Source organism: Danio rerio, chromosome 20, assembly GCF_049306965.1.
Source record: "Danio rerio strain Tuebingen ecotype United States chromosome 20, GRCz12tu, whole genome shotgun sequence".
NCBI lineage: Eukaryota > Metazoa > Chordata > Actinopteri > Cypriniformes > Danionidae > Danio > Danio rerio.
The window spans coordinates 51,904,668-51,921,759 of NC_133195.1; the positions used below are offsets into that span (position 1 = coordinate 51,904,668).

General features: G+C 34.0%; 2 protein-coding genes and 1 long non-coding RNA gene across 5 annotated transcripts in view; 1 reads left to right on the forward strand and 2 right to left on the reverse strand.

Moving 5' to 3' along the window:
• Positions 1 to 736: 736 nt before the first annotated feature.
• Positions 737 to 2,312, reverse strand: LOC141379474 (uncharacterized). The gene is made up of 2 exons (XR_012396231.1): positions 2,259 to 2,312; positions 737 to 994 (listed from the first exon to the last, which is right to left on the reverse strand). It is a non-coding gene; the product is annotated as an uncharacterized lncRNA (long non-coding RNA).
• Positions 2,313 to 3,229: 917 nt separating this feature from the next.
• nkx2.4b (NK2 homeobox 4b) lies at positions 3,230 to 6,710 on the forward strand. Its single transcript, NM_131589.1, is given in 2 exon segments — positions 3,230 to 3,606; positions 5,937 to 6,710. Coding segments are annotated over 2 exon segments (924 nt in total). The 5' UTR covers positions 3,230 to 3,263; the 3' UTR covers positions 6,518 to 6,710.
• A 3,762-nt stretch (positions 6,711 to 10,472) lies between these two features.
• xrn2 (5'-3' exoribonuclease 2) overlaps positions 10,473 to 17,092 on the reverse strand; it is an 88,187-nt gene continuing 81,567 nt past the window's right edge. For 2 of the 3 annotated variants that reach the window (XM_005160875.6, XM_073932159.1), the window contains 2 exons: positions 14,167 to 14,278; positions 11,277 to 11,529 (listed from right to left, as the gene is read on the reverse strand). In XM_005160875.6, the coding sequence (XP_005160932.1) occupies positions 11,467 to 11,529; positions 14,167 to 14,278 (175 nt within the window). In that variant the 3' untranslated portion in view covers positions 11,277 to 11,466. 3 annotated transcript variants of the gene reach the window in all.

The window sequence follows — 17,092 nt, forward strand, 5'->3', positions numbered from 1 at the left end:
AAATTAAGGGTAAACGTTTTGAAAAAGTTATAAATATGCACAATTACATAATCGTGAACGAACAAAATTCCAACAAAAATACCATATCTTATCTGTTCGTGAAACCTTAATAATTTGATTTCATCCGAGATGCTAATTATTTCGATCGTCTAATGTTTATCTTTTGATAAAGACAGATTAATTGGCTTTTATTCTGACAAAACGAAAGCTGAAAAAAAATCCCGACGAAAAAATAAGTTGTAAGATCACTTTTCAAATGACCTGTCTAAAATGCAAGTGGAAATTAATGCATTTACCGTTCTCTATATTTGTCCTATGTATATTTATGCATATATCCATGCAACTTATAAAAAATTTAATCTAAAGTATCAGAAAATTAAATTGTGATAAATAATTTCCCATATTTTAATTTATTTTGTCGAAAGCATGTCATGCATTCAATTTCGAGCCTTCCTGTTAGTCTTTTCGCAAGCATATTTACACAAATGATTAATACCATATATTCAGAGAGAAAAAAATTAAATAATAAGTTATAGCTAAGACATTTAGTTAGAAATAAATTTATATAATAAGAAAACCGTGTCAAAGAACCGATAGGCCTACAGCTCAGTTCAAATCTTTTTAAGTTCAAGCAAATCCTCTCACAAAAAAGAAACATGCAGCTAGATAGGCTAATGATTTTATTATCATCGGACCTTACCTCATTAAAAAAAATCACAGCAGGGAATTCTCCAGATTATCTTTTCAACTTGGATATTTTATTAAACGCCATTCCAATTATAATGCAGCAGTAAACTACCCAGATACATGTGTTTCCACGCAGCCAGAGGCTTTCTGCCTAACTATTAGCATCATTTCAGTCCTTCAATAACATTAATTGCGGGAGACAGCAGAAGAAAGGCTGTTTAAGTGCTCTGTCACTTGCGTTGGACCTTTCACCTCATCACAGGCTGGAATGCGCGTCCTCGAGAGCGCCGCGCTGCCATATGCACACCTGGAGGATTTGCAGGAAAAAATAAAAGACAATGCTGTTGTTTTGTGCTTTGTTCGCGGATATAAATATTAAATTACTCTATTACGATCTAATTGTGCACAAAATATTTTCATTGGTGTTTTATTGTTTCTGAGCTAATTAAAATACATCAACCCGTGAGATCTCTACGCTCCAAGGATCGACTCTCTTCGACTGTTTCATGATCACTTGATATAGCTTTTCAGTAGCAGCTCCAAGACTTCTCCTTAAGAACATCTCCTACTTTGGAGTCGTTTCAGAGGTCACTGAAAACACACTGGTTTTATTTAGCTTTTAATCATGTGTATTCAATCATATGTATTTTAGCTCCTTGCTTGTTTGCATTTGTGTTTATATGTACAGCACTTTGGTACCCATTGTGGTTGGTTGAAAGTGCTCTAGAAATAAAACTGAGTTAAGTTGTAACGACTGAGGTCATTATCGAATTAGATAATGATATAATTAAGCTCGACGTGTTTTTTAAACCCAAATTGGCTAAAATATGGATTAGCCCTAACATTCGAATAAATATAGTCCTATTAATTTAATTCTAAAAATTAACCCAGCAGTTGAGTTAGTCCGCATCGCACCCAGAATTGGGTTGAAATAAACGAGCACTTTATTTAGAGTCTAATAATTCGTTTTAAAATGTCTGCTAAAATTAAAACGTGGTTTCTCACATCAGCCTAAAAAACATGGATCTGCTCGAATTAATGAAACATTTAATTATCATAATATTAACTGTTGCTATTAATATTTGTATCGTGTTAATTGTTGTTGTACGTTCCATTATATCGACCGCTCTTTCCAAATGCTTCGTGACATTATTTGCAAAGCAATTGTGAATGCTTTTAAGAAACCTGATGCATGCTTGTCTCATTATTCACGAAACAATTAAAATATTCCCTTTTCTGAATCTAATTTATTAACGCAAACACAGCTTAATATATATAGACCAAGTTGCATGGGGTAAAAACTGTTCGTTTTCGAAAAATAATCACTGTTCTGGGTTGAATAGTTTGCGCACAATCTTCTTGCTAATTTAAATAACAAACGCGGCAATGTTAAAGATTTTTATGTACAAAAACATTCGATATGCAAATTATCACGATTCACGAATGAATTTGAATAAACATTTCTGACCTGCTAGGAAAACATCCTGCAAAGCACTATTTGTTTTTAGGGAATTTGCCAAAATAAAGCCTATTATATCGCCTTAGCTACTTATGTATCAAAAGTGTATTACCTGGTGAGCTTTCAGTTCGTTCCTCTGCCTTTGATTACTTTTACATCCGACACACACACACACAAAAAAACGCGGGAAATAGAAATCTTCAGAATTTAAACGCTTTTCTTTTTCCCTCGATCTTTTAACAGGAGTTAAACAGTTAACGGGAGTTACACGTTGCGAAATGAGGAGCTGGAAACAGAAGACTGTTTTGTGTTTTTTGGCCATGCCCTCTGACTTTATATTCTGGGTTAAAGGGTTCCCCATTTGCATAGGCTACTAAAATGCCACTTGCTCAATATACTTGCAACTTAAACAGAATAAAAACAAATACGCATTTATAATTTACATTTAAATTTAATTGTAGATTAGTTTAAACTGTTTTAAAATGATTCTGATCCATAACTGTTTGACATTTGTGCGCGAGTAATAGCTCCACACGTATACTGATGGATTGGTATAATCTCAAACCAAATAAACATCGTATGCTCCTGCAAAACCATTATAAATCATGCTACCATCAGTGAAATTGTACAACCTGACCGTCCGATTCTGGTGCATTACATGTCAGCCAGAGCTCTCAAGTTTATACACAGAGAAATCTCCGACGTTTGGAGGAGAATTCAGATCGTGAGCGCCACTTATCATAATGCGAAAGCTTAGATAGATTGATGCAAAAAAAGAAGAAAAGAAAAAAAAGGAGCTGACGGCACTTGGAAGCTCAAAATGGTACAAATTTGCGAGCGGAGCCGTTCTGATGGCATTCTTAGCGTATCTTTCGCTCCGTGAGTATTTCTTCAATTACTAGGATGTCAATGGCTCGTTGGGTTCGATGCTCCGCCCCTTGAGTTTGTCGTAAACCAGCAGACCGACGGGAATAAGGCAGAAATAAGAGCGTCCAGGACTCGCCTCTTCCTCCAAGGGCGCACATTCGGACCTCAGAGTACGCGGTTACGCACGGCGGACCACGCGCACATCCACGGGCTTGTGGCAGCTTCAGCAAACCTGCTCGCGGGCTGAACCATGTCCTTGAGCCCCAAACACTCAACGCCTTTCTCAGTGAGCGATATTTTGAGCCCGATCGAGGAGACCTTCAAGAAGTTTGCAGCCATGGAGAGCAGCGCGAGCCTGGCGTCTCCTCTATATCGACAGAGTCAGGTGTCTCAGGCTAATTTGCAGCAGCACAGCATGAGCCATAACGCGTACCACATGCCGCACTCGCAGTTCTCGCATAGCACCATGGGCGGATATTGCAACGGGACTATCGGTGCAATGGGGGACCTGCCATCCTACCAGGAGAGCATGAGAAACGGCGCCACGGCCACGGCTTGGTACGGCTCGAACCCGGAGCCGAGATACCCAACAAGTGAGTGGGATGAGCGCGTGCACTCGTTCGGTCAATGCGCAGACACGTTTAGATCGCTTTAGATTAGAATTTCATGTATTTATTGTCAATTATTGCATGCATTTGTCAATTATATATTATTATTTATATTCATTCGTTTTCCTTCAGCTTATTCCCTTATTTATCAGGAGTCGGCACAGCGGATTGAACCGCCAAATATTCCGGCATAAGTTTTACGCAGCGGATGCCCTTCCAGCCGCAACCCAGGACTGGGAAAATTATAATTTACAATTGTTTATTATTATTTTACATGCATCTGCTATTTGTTTACGTAGGGACGAGTCAGATGAGCATGCACTCATTCGGTTACGCACTCAAGTTTAGCGCTTGAGATTGGAATTTAACTTATTTTTTATTATTAGGCTACATACATTCGTCAAATACTATTCTATTATTTACACTTGTTTAGTAATAATACTATTTTACATGCATCTGTTATTTGTTTACAGAGACAAGTGAGTTAGGTGATCACATGGACTTATTACGCATACAAGTTTAAAGCATTAAATTATAATTTACCTTATTTTTTGTTTTTAAATACATTCATCAATTAGCCTATATATTTATTCTGTACAATTGTTTATTATTTTACATGCATCTGTTGTTTGTTTACATAAGAGTCAGATGAGCGCATGGACTCATTCGTTGTTACGCACACAAGTTTAGACCTTTAGATTAAATTTTACTTGCGTAACTCTTTTTTTGTATACGCATTCGTAAATTAGTAATTTACTATTGTTCATGATAATTATTTTTCATGCATCTGTTATTTGTTTACACGCGGACAAGTGAGTCAGAGGAGCGCACTCATGATTATAGAGATTTAGAATGCTAACTTACATTCGTCTATTATTTATAATTATTTACAATTGTTTGTTACTTTACATGCATCTGTTATTTGTTTACATACTTTCAAACGGTCATGTGCGCATATATAACCTTTTTAAGGTCTTATACAAGATATGATATGATCATATAGGTACTTTAGATAGACACAGACAGACAGATATATTTACTAAAACTTCTATGCTAAGCTGCTTTGACACAATTTACATTGTAAAAGCGCTGTATAAATAAACATGAATTGAATGGATGGAAGGATGGATAGTTTGTCAAAGTTAAACAATAAAAATATGTCGCTTGAGAAGGTTTTTACGAGATGTTTTTTAAACCATACGTTTAATTCGACTAGTTGCAATATCTTTGTAGTTATTTGTGGAATTGGGACTTCTTGGCACTTTGTAATTATTTGTAAAATCTGTTTTTGAAAGCAAGTTTATGTCAGAATACATATTTAGATCACTCTAATAATGCATGTATTATGAACAAGCCCAACTGCTGAGTTAAACAACTAAATAGTAGCATAAAATGTAACATTTCATTAAACTCCAAGGCTGGTTTTAATATTTTACCAAATATAGATTGATATCAGGATAGATTCCCCTATTTAATTCTATTTTTGTTTGTATCTTTTAAAAAGATTATTCTCTCTCATTTGTATTTCCACTTGCATTTATAAAATGTGCAGTCTACATATACGTGCACATTTTTTTCATACATCCTTTAAGCACTTGGTACACTAAAATAGATCGAAGTGTCACATATAGACAAAGCTAACCACTGGGTTAACCAACCTTCTATTTGTCCATATTTGACCCAATAATACTGGGCTACGACAACAGCGGGTTTTATTGTGCAAATAAAACAAATATCGAACAATTTATCCAACAAATAATCAGTCCACTGCTTTCATTTTACTAAATAGGCAATCCATGAAGGTTAAAAAAAAATCCACATTTTTTTCAAATGCATTGGACTGATTATTTGTTTGCATACCTTAAAGAATTCCTTCCCAAAGAGCACCGATTGACATGTACACAAAGGCATCACCTGTATGCTACATAACTGCAAGTTAATTGTTTATACTAACTTTAACTGTTAAAAAGTTATTAGTTACTAGCTAGTTAGTTCAGGTTATTAGTAATTAATAAAGGTATGGCAACTAATAACCTTAACTTTACTGAATTTGATTGCAACGCAACTGATGATTGTAAAGCAGATTTGAAACAATAGTTACTGTGAAAAGTGCTATACAAATAAACTTTGTGTTATGAATTACCACTTTAAGCTCCTTTTGTATGTTATTGGATACTATCTTATGCATTTAATGTAATTGTACATCCATTAATTTGAGTACAGGCTGCTTTTAATTACCTTCCAAAAGCACCGCGTAATAGTTTAAGTTTGCCTAATCATGCATGCACTGATATTAATCTTCTTGTTCTCTAAAGTCTCCAGGTTTATGGGTCCCTCGGCGGGCATGAACATGGGCACGTTACCGGGAATGGACGCCAGTAAATCTATGGTAACTCTACACGCGGCGCCGCGCAGGAAACGGCGCGTGCTTTTCTCCCAAGCGCAGGTATACGAGCTGGAGCGCCGCTTCAAGCAGCAAAAATACCTGTCGGCCCCGGAGAGGGAACATTTGGCCAGCATGATCCATCTAACCCCGACGCAGGTCAAGATCTGGTTCCAGAACCACAGGTACAAAATGAAGCGGGAGGCGAAGGATAAAGCGTCCCAGCAGCAGGACAGCGGGAACATGTGCGCGCAGCAGTCGCCAAGGCGCGTGGCCGTGCCTGTGCTTGTTAAGGACGGTAAACCGTGTCAGAACGGCTCCGGCACGCCGACGCCGATCCATCAACAGGTGCAAAGCGTCCTGGGCAGCGAGACTTTAGCTTCAGCCGAGGATCTGGAGGAAATGTCGCCTAGTCCGCCTCTGATGGGCGGCCTCTCTCAGACTGACGCCGCGCTCATCGAGTACACGAGCAGCATGGTGAGCTCCAACCTGCTGTACGGCAGAACATGGTGATATTTCACAAACTACAACAACAACAAAAAAAATCCTCATTTTTAATCAACCGACGGACGGAGATATGTGCATTTCCACAAAGACCTTTTTTTAAAGAATTGTTTTTTTATTTTACGCACTTGCTTTTTGGTGCAGGAGCCTCTTTGACGTGAATTGTATACGGATTTGTGAGTTTAAATCATTATTGACTGAATGAAAAAAAAAACTTGGTGGGTGTGATTTTTACAAGTAGATTACGATCGTTATTAACATCTATCGTTGATCATGGAACATCATTCATGTGGCCTAATCGCTAATTCCTACTCTTAAAAATGCAGGGTTTCACACAATTGCTTCATGTTGTCCAACATAAAGTAATTGTTAACGTACACATTTAAGTGGACTGAATATAAAACAGTTTGGGTTGGATTGTGTTGCTTCAACTCATTTTAAATAAGTCGATTGAGCAGTCAAAGTCTTTTGAGTGCACCTCAAACCGAACTGTATAGTATTCCTTAAAATCAGAGCGGATTAATAGTTGGATGACAATGATTGTTCATAACCATATCTGTGAGCCTATATTAGTGTAAAGAAATGCTGTGTTCCGCACACATCATTCATGTTGTCCCATGTTAAGTCCACTTAAAAAACGATGTCGTTTAATTGTTTTCAACACATTTTCATTACGTTGAGCAAGCAGTAAAATTATTTTTAGTGTACATATAACTGTAAATTATTCCCTAAAAACAGAACGATAACTGGATAACTGTGAGCCTATAGACCATTTTGAGGTAGCCTAGGTAAACATAAACAATGGTCTCACGTCCTGTTGGTTTTACATTTTTAATTTCTATAGCTTCCGAGAATGCAAACGAGACACACATTGATGTTATGATAGCTGTTTTAACATTAAGCTATGATTGAAATCCCTCGTTACAGTTATGGAATAGTTTGATAAGCAGGAAATGTTGCACTGAAAATAAAATGACATTTGTTGCTTGTTTAAACTAATTTAAAATAAGTTGAAACACAATTATTTTGGGGTTTTTTTGGAGAAGACTTGATCGTTTTTACATATTTAAGTGGATTGAATATAAAATAATTAAGTTAACGTAATTTATTTGTGTTGGGACAACATGAAGTAACCGTGTGGAACCAAGCATTTTTAGTGTGTAAAAAAAGGCTTGGTTCCGCACAATTCATTCATGTTGTCCCAACTCAAATCGATTAAGTTAATTTAAAAAAAAAACGTTAAGTGGACTTAACATAAAACATTTTAGTGTAATTAATTGTGTTTCAACTAATTTTAAATAAGTTTAAGCAAACAGTAAAAAAAGTCATTTTGAGTGTGCCTCTAACTGTAAATTATTCCCTAAATGTAGAGTGAATTAATAGTTTGACGGCAATAAATGTTCATAACCCTAACTGCAAGCCTATAGACTATGATAAGGTCCACACATCAATGGTCCCAACGTCCTGTTTTACATTTTTAATTTCTGTCGCTTCAGAGAATCCAAACGAGACACACATTGAAAATGTTATGATAGCTGTTTTAACATTAATCTATGGTTGAATTGCCTCGTTACAATTAAGAAATAGTTTGATAAGAAGCAGGAAATGTTCATAGGCTAATGCTACACCACATTGAAATGGTCTATATTAGTGTAAAGAAATGCTGGTTTCCGCACAATTCCTTCATGTTGTCCCAACACAAATCGATTAATTTAGGCCTGACTTTTAACGTTTTTACCAATGCATGTGAATTGAACAAAATTGTCTCCCCACAAACAACACAGAAGCATTGTGTTGTTGCAACTCATTTTATGCAAGTAGTTCGATAAAGCAGCAAAATACAACTACGTGTAGCAAACTGTAAAAGCATCCATTTAATCTGATTGACTGAATACGATGTTTCAGGATCAACCTTAAATGTTAATCCAGGAACGTCCTACTTGGTGAAATCACACCAACTAAAACCCTTCACGCGCATGAGTGTGTGTGTTTGAGCGAGGGGATGTGTGATGAAGACTAGTCTAGTGTGATGCCATTAATCAGACATCTTTTCCTGATGCTTTGTAAAATAATAATAATAAATCATAATAAAAAAGATGTAGGCCTAGATGAAGAAATGTTTTGTGTAAATATTTAACACTGCACAAAGAATGCTTTCCTGGAGTTTTTTTTTTTTGTAAGTTTAATGACAAACAATAAATATGAGTGCTGCAAATGCGAAAAAACAGCTGTTTTGTTCGACACAGTGTGACGGAGCAAACAAGCGGCAGTTATATTCATCATTCTTTGAATTATTGGTCTATTAGAAATTATTATTAATATAATTAGTGCAAATACTGCCAGCAAGGGGCGTAGCGGATATTTTAAAGTGGTGGGAGGGGCAGTTGTATGAGATCCAAAAGTTTACGTTCATTTATTATTTATTACCCGTTTCTACATGGTTTTTCTCTAAAATGGAGGGGACTGATAGGCCTCTGTTCATAGTTAATTCAGTACTTACACACTGTAAAAAATCATGGTTGTCTTAAATTAAGCTGAATTAAATTAAACCGTATGAGTCCATTGAACTTGTTAAACTGACTTAAAACAGCTTGCGCAACTTACACAATTAAGAACATGATTAACTAAGTTTAAAAAGTTACAATGAGCTAAAACATATGCTGTCAGGAATTATTTATCATATTTCTTCTCTTTTTTTGCAGTGTAGTTAGAGTAAAAATACCAAGGGCTCAGATTCGCTCTCGTCATTGGTAGGGACGGACACACATCCCTAAAGCGCATGAACAGCACACATTCTGTTTCGAGCTTTTAAAAACACGAATAACATACTTAAAAATATAAATAAACACTTAATACAAATAACAATCCCGTCCCATGCTGCAGAAGTCAAGTTACATGATTTTACTGCAGTAGGGCCTTGAGGAGGTGTGAACAGAGAAATTTAGAGAGGTGTGTGATGCAGAACTGCTTTATCTTGATTATTGCTTTTCTTAATCATGGAGGCCAAAATCGAAACTGAATTTTAATTAATTGCACTGCCTTGGTTAATAGTACTACGGTGAACTAGCAGCAAACTTGACTTGGTGCACGTGTAGGTTAAGAGTTGAAGGAGCATCAGACTACTTTGAAGTTGATTAAATTATTGGTAGGGATATTTCAGTAATTGTTAGATATTATGGGGGACATGTCCCCTCCGTCTCAAATTCTACACCCTTTACAATATACTTTAATATACAGTTACAACTTCCAGTTATTAGCAAGGGTGTAGAATTGGCATGGACGAAGGGCACGTGTACCTACGAATATCAAACAATTACTGAAATGTCCCTATAATTTAATCGACTTTAAAATAAAGTAATGCTCCTTCAACTCCTAACCTACACGTGCACCAAGGTCGCTGCTGGTTCATCTTAATACTATCAACCAAGGCAGTGCAATTAATTAAAATTCTGTTTGATTATGGCCTATGTGCCTATGAAAAACAATCGAGATAAAACAGCGAAACTGCATCACACACCTCTCTAAATTTCTCTACATTCATTCCTCCGCTCGGACTGCAGTAAAATCATGTAAATTGACTTTTACAGCATGGGACACGATTGTTAATTTTATTAAGTGTTTATTTTATATCATTAAGTACTTTAGTAATATTTTAAAAGGGCGAAACAGAATTTGTGCTGTTCAATGCATGTCCTCTAGGGATGTATATCCCCACCAATGTCAAGAGCGAATCTACACCCTTGGTTATTAGAATCCAGACCGAAGGGAATTTTAAGGCATTAAAAGCTGTTGTTAAATAGTTTAAATAACGTAATTAAGATTGTAAAATAGGTCAGCAATTCAGTTTAGGGACTCAAATATCCACGTTTGTCTGTTCCATAGCAAAGATATCTAGCTTATTACGTCTCCGTTTGAGCGAAACAAATATTTCGCGGCAGTTTCAACCAAAAATAAGTGACTCGGATTTTTTTAAACGTTCTTAAAATGTGTTTTAATCAAACATTTAATCAGGAAATCAAAGTTTGTTTCACAATTTACGAAACTAAAACAAAGAAGTCTTAAGGAAGCTTCAGCAAAAGTCTTAAACCTTGAGAAATGTCAACTTTTTGCCCCGCTAAATCTACATTTAACAACAACATAATAACATAAGGAAAAAATGTCAACAAAATATTAGCCTAATAGAGAATGTGTTGTGAATTAAAGTTGTTTTTGCATCGTTTAATCCAATTTTAATGTAAGGCATGGAAACAATTAAAATAAATGGGCATTAAAGCCTAAAATACAAAAACTTTAACGAGTAGCAATAAAAAAAAATGAAATGCGCATTTAGATTTGACCTAAAATGTATATCATCATTGAAATCAAACTGTAAATTATATATACACATTTCAAAATGTTAATAAACTCAAAAGTGTAGCTCTACTTAAACAGGAGCAGATTTACTCATGATATTCACACGTGCCAGCCATATCTATTACTATTATTGTTTAACCAATTAATTAATTCAAGACTCCTTTAAACACTCTCATTGTTGTTGATCTGCATCTATAATCACCAAGAGATAAGCTATGAATATTCATTTAAAGATTAACACACTACACAAACTGACACAGTAACGAATTAGGAGTTTTTATAAACTGATCTGCATCAAAATTGAGAATCAAATGAAAACCTAAAATATGCGCACACACACACACACACACACACACACACACACACACACACACACACACACACACACACACGAAATAAAATAAAAATCTCAAAATCAGGCTTGTCTCATGTGTATTTCATAAGCTTTACAGCATATTCTTAAAAGTTAATACATAAGAACATTTGATCAGTAAAACAATGAGAGAAAAAAAAAAAAAGTTTACAAATCAACAGGCCAAAAAAAGGAGACAATGTTTGCTTGGAATAGAAAATAAGTTGCATTTTTTTTCCTTATCAGACTGAGCTTAGTTCCAGTTGTATCTTCGTGAGGCTGGAGGCAATCCATACCCACGTCCAGAATTGAAGCCCTAAGACACAAAAAAAGAGGTGTTTTAGAAACAAATTAAAAACTTAACACCTTTTTAAGACCATGAAGAATAACATTTCAGACTTAAACAGGGCTAAACGCTAAGGATTTCCTTTTAATGGCCTAGCAGAAATAAAAACGCACTTGCCCCATCAAAAACAAGCAATTTCTTAGCCGCATACTTTAAATTATTTGTCAAAACAAGCAGACCCTATAGCTCACAGGTGTCAAACTCTGTTCCTGGAGGGCTGCTGCTCAGCACAGTTTAGTTCCAACGCTAATTAAACACACCTGATCAAACTAATCAAGCACTTTAGGATATGAAATATATTAGCGCTCAGCATATTAAGCCTATACAACCACATGTTTAGGGGTAAAGTTTGACTTAAATTTGACAATCAGATTAGAGCGGTAGTTAAATCCAGCATTGTTCAATTAAAACAACAAGCAACAATAAAGCAATATACACCAAAACAGCAGCTTAAAGCCTGGTTTATACTTCTGCGTCGAGAGATTGGTGTGACCCACGGCGCATGTCTTGCGCGTAGCCGTGCATTTATACTTCCGCCGGTTTCCGCCTCTGAATAAACAAGTTTGAGCCACTTGTACGTTATGGTAGCGTTCAGTAAAAACAAAACACCAGCGAAGAAACAACACAGAGGAACATAAAAACCTACTGCAAGCAAGAGATTCAGAAGTGTTACTGCAGAGGAACACAAACAGCACGCAGAAGTATAAATGCATGGCTACTCGGAAGACAGGCGCTGTGGTTCACGCAGATTACTCAATGCAGAAGTATAAACTAGGCTTCAGTTTACTTTAAAAAGTGAGTAAACCCCTCGCCTTAAAAGCAACAAGTTGATTCAACTTAGTAAGTACAACAATTGACTTAACTTTTATGATTATGCAGGGCTGAAATACAACATTGCAACATTGTGGTATGAATACAATTTCACCAGATTGCATGGGATTGTTCTGTATGGGAGAGCATCTGCATACAATCTACAAGCACACATTAATACAATAAAGAAAAACACAATTCAACTGAACAGTTTCGTCGTTTTACTAGTCTAACAGTATTCAGGTACAGTAATAAAGTTCTAAAAATAAAATTAATTCAACAAAATGCAAAGTCAACATTGCATATCCTATGATGTGACTATTGTGAACGGTCATATTGCGATATCGATGCTGAATCGATAAAAGTCAACTAATCACTTTTTACAGTTGAATGACAGATAAAAAAAATGTAGTCAACCCATAATAGCCTGGCATGTTGATTTAAGTTGATTTAACTCAGGCCTAATCGCAATTCTATTTATTCCTTCCCCTTAGTCCTCGAAACAGGGGTAAAATTTTAAGTCCTTCACACTCTAAGAACTGGGACAGCTCTACAGCACCTGGTCACGTAATCATGATCTCTAGCTACACATGAGATCAGACGATGGCGACTGCTGTAGTTATTCCAGTTGTGCTATTTTTTGGTATTAATCTTCAGGAAATCACTGACGGCGTATATTTTGTTATCATAACAACATAATGCGGCAATAAGATCGTAACTGTACTGTGCATTTACACCATGACCATATTCATCTATTTGCACACAAAAACAACATTAACATTATAGCGGACACTGTACAAAGCTCATTCCCAGCCACTAGACTTTTCTGACATGGTATTCGAGCCTCAGAGTGACTGTGGAACTGTCATACAGGATTACTATTAGAGATTACAGATAGCAAAATTTATTTAAGCAGTGTTTAAAAAGCATGATGGCAAAACATGAACGTGGTTATGAATATATTAAAACATGTGCTTGTTTTTTGTAAAAATTCATGACAAAAAAACACTAATATGTGCATCTCCTGACTTCCATGTGCAGCGATGCTGCTGTTGTAGATGGTGTATTCTGGGAAATTTTCAAGTGTGGTTCTGGAAAATCTCAGTTTCAAGGGCTATCTAGCCTTTTCCCTTAGCTCTAGCTAAAGATAATTGGGTAAGGGGAAGGGCTAAGGGGTAGAACGGGGTAAGGTCTCAACAAAAGAAAATCACTGGGCTCCACTTTTTATAAAATAAACTAGCAGAGTCCCTGATGGAGTATTTCATTTTTTCTAAATGAGAAAAAAAAAAAAAAAAAAAAACCAGGACTGATTTAAAGGAGCACACAAGGGTTTTCAATTTAGCAATATTTGCCATCTAGCTAGTAATGAGGCCAAAGCGATAACGTCAATATGATGCTTATATCAGTAGGAGGTGAAACAAAGATTGCAATTATTGGGCAGGGTTTTACAGAAATGTTAAGAGCAACAAAGTGACTTTAATTAACATTTTTAGTGGATTAAAATGATGACGTATATATAGAGAAGTCTGTAAAATAACAGAAAATGCACTGTCACTTTATTACAATGTGTTTGTAGCGTGATATACAACACCAACCCAGACAATATAGCACATTAAACAATTAACCATGCTAATGAAAGTCACTTTTATGAACCTCTCAATGGTACAAGTGGTTGAAAGAAAGATTAAGGTCCCATAATGCAAAAGCATAAACAAATGTGGAAGAGTAAAAACACGAATCAGAAAATATGGAAAACTGCTAATTTAGGGATATGTTTTGTGAGTAAGGGGCTCAGACCTGCTGGTTTTGTTGGGGTCTCCAGTCTCCTCGTCCCCTCTGCTGGTTCTGCTGGTATGAAGAGCCCTGGTTCTGCATGGCTCGATCCCAACCATGAGATCCCTGCTGGAACCTGCACAAAACACACATGAAGGCAATGAAGGAAAAAAACAGACAACTTTGTGACTAATAGACCACACTTGGTAAAAAAAAATAATAATAATAATAAAAATAATAATAATTTACAATATAAATATAATAAAGGTTAAATATTTAATGTAAAAATAAAATATATCATTATATAAGATCTGTAATTTATAAAATATAATATACATTTTATATATTATTGAAACCCTAATTTAAAAATAACTTTCCATGACTAAAAGATGATACTTGGTTTAAAAAAAATAAAATAAAAATAAATAATAATAATAATAATCGTAATTGTAATATAGGCTAAATGTATCATCTAAAAAATATATTATTATATAAGATCTATATTTTATAAAATATAATATAGATTTTATATATGAAACCCTTATTGAAAAATAACTTTTCATGATTAACAAGACACTCGGTAAAATATATATATATATATATATATATATATATATATATATATATATATATATATATATATATATATATATATATATATATATATATATATATATATATATATTTTCTTTTTTTTTTTTTCCCCCACAATTTCTGTTTAATGAAGAGAAGATTTTTCAACACATTTTTAAACATAATAGTTTTAATACCTCACTTCTAAAAACCGATTTATTTGATCTTTGTCTTGATGACAGTAAATAATATTTGACTAGATGTTTTTCAAGACACTTCTATACAGCTTAAAGTGACATTTAAAGGCTTAACTAGGTTAACTAGGTAGGTTAGGCTAATTAGGCAAGTTATTGTATAACGATGGTTTGTTCTGTAAACTACTGAAAAAAAATTGCTTAAGGGGCTACTAATATTTGACCTCAATGTTTAAAAAAAAAATTAATAACTGCTTTTATTCCAGACAAAATTTCTCCAGAAGAAAAATCATTGACAGTGAAAATTTCCTTGCTCTGATAAACATCATTTTAGAAATATTTAAAAAGGAAAAGAAAAAAAAAATCAATTGGGGGCTAATTCTGACTTCAACCATGATGTACCCCATTTATTCACAAGGTATTTAAAATATCTAAATATGTCACAGTAATGTTAATACGATCACTCAAACCTTTATATGCTTTAATAAGCTTGAGCCAGACGTTTATTTTTACATTAATATCTGTTATGTTCGGTGAGGGAATATTTTATATTATCATTTTATTTTGACAATTTCTTGACAGATTAAGACTTCACTTGCATTTAATTTGCTTTTTGTGTATCTAAAATCATTTTGGCAAATTAAATGTGTTGACAAATTAAGTGCCTTTCACTTATATGCCAATATAAATCAAAAGCTAAATTGATTAAATATACAACATTTCATGGCTTTATTCTAATTAATGGGTCTAATTAAGGTTAAGCATCTAAAGTTGTAAGATTAATTTATTTTAAAATAAATAAATCTATTCTAAAAGGTTACATTTCTTTTTTAAGGGTAAAGATATTTACAATATTACAAATGATTTTCTTGTTAATGCTGTTATTTTGAACTTTTTAAATTTAAGAAATCTTACAAATACAAATTAAAGATTCCACAAAAATATTCAGCAGCACAACAGTTTTCAAAATTGATAAAAAAACAGAAATGTTTGCTAAACCACTCTTGAGAAAACTTGGAGAAAAACTACAGCACTACAGGAATAAATTCCCCTTTAAAAAATATTAAAATAAGTTAATTTAAACTGCAATAATTTCAAAATATTCAGACAAATTAAACGCAACATTATTTTTCTAGATAGTTACAGTCACTTCCACAAATCTCATTTAAAGCTTAAAGAATCACATTTTAAAATCAATCATGGATATTTTCCAGTTTCCTAAGACTTCAGTAATCTCTAATCTTACACCGAATGCTTGGAAAGAAACCCCAAAAAGCTGAATCGCAGCAGCACAAAGAGCGAGAGTTCAGCTGAAGACACTTGAGCAGCATTCAGAAGCACAATTCACCCTTTCACTTCCACAACACTCGCCTGAACCATAACCTCATCTCACCTCGTCAAAACATAATCTTATGTCTTATAATCTTAAAATCAAAACATAACATAAACTTATTGCCATTCCATGGCAAGATCAATAGATAAAACAAATTACATAATAATTACAAGCTTATAGCTCAATAAGAGATGAAAAATAAATAGTAAATATACAATAAATAAATGAAAATACAAATAAATCTATGAAAATAAATTAAAATAAATAAATAAAAACTAAATAAACTAACAAATAAAACAAAAATAAATGAACAGATAAGATTTTCCCCATCCTTAAAAATTAATTAATAATAATTAAAAAAAAAACATTAGATTAGATTTTCCAAATAAGTAAATGATAACCATCTTTTCTAGTACTCTTAAAATTTCCCATTCTTATAAAATCTGTTTTATAGTGAGCAAAGCTTGACAGTGATTAAGCACTAATGGTACATAAACCATCATCTGTATATATTTTAGTTTTTTGCCACATCAGCAACTTATGGCTTTTCATTTCATGGCAAGACCAATATAGATCAAAAAAAAAAAAAAAACATATACAATATTAATAAGAGCTGACAAATAAATAAGTAAAGCAAAATTAACAAGATTAAAAATAAAAACATATGAATATAAAAAAATAAAATAAATGCATAAAAATATAGCAATACATAAATATATAATAAAAATAAATCACAAAATTTAAAATACAAAAATAAATATAAACTAAATAAAAAGTACATAAAGTATAGAAAAATATATAAAAGATAAGATTTTCAAATTCAGGAAATATAATTAAAATATATAATAAA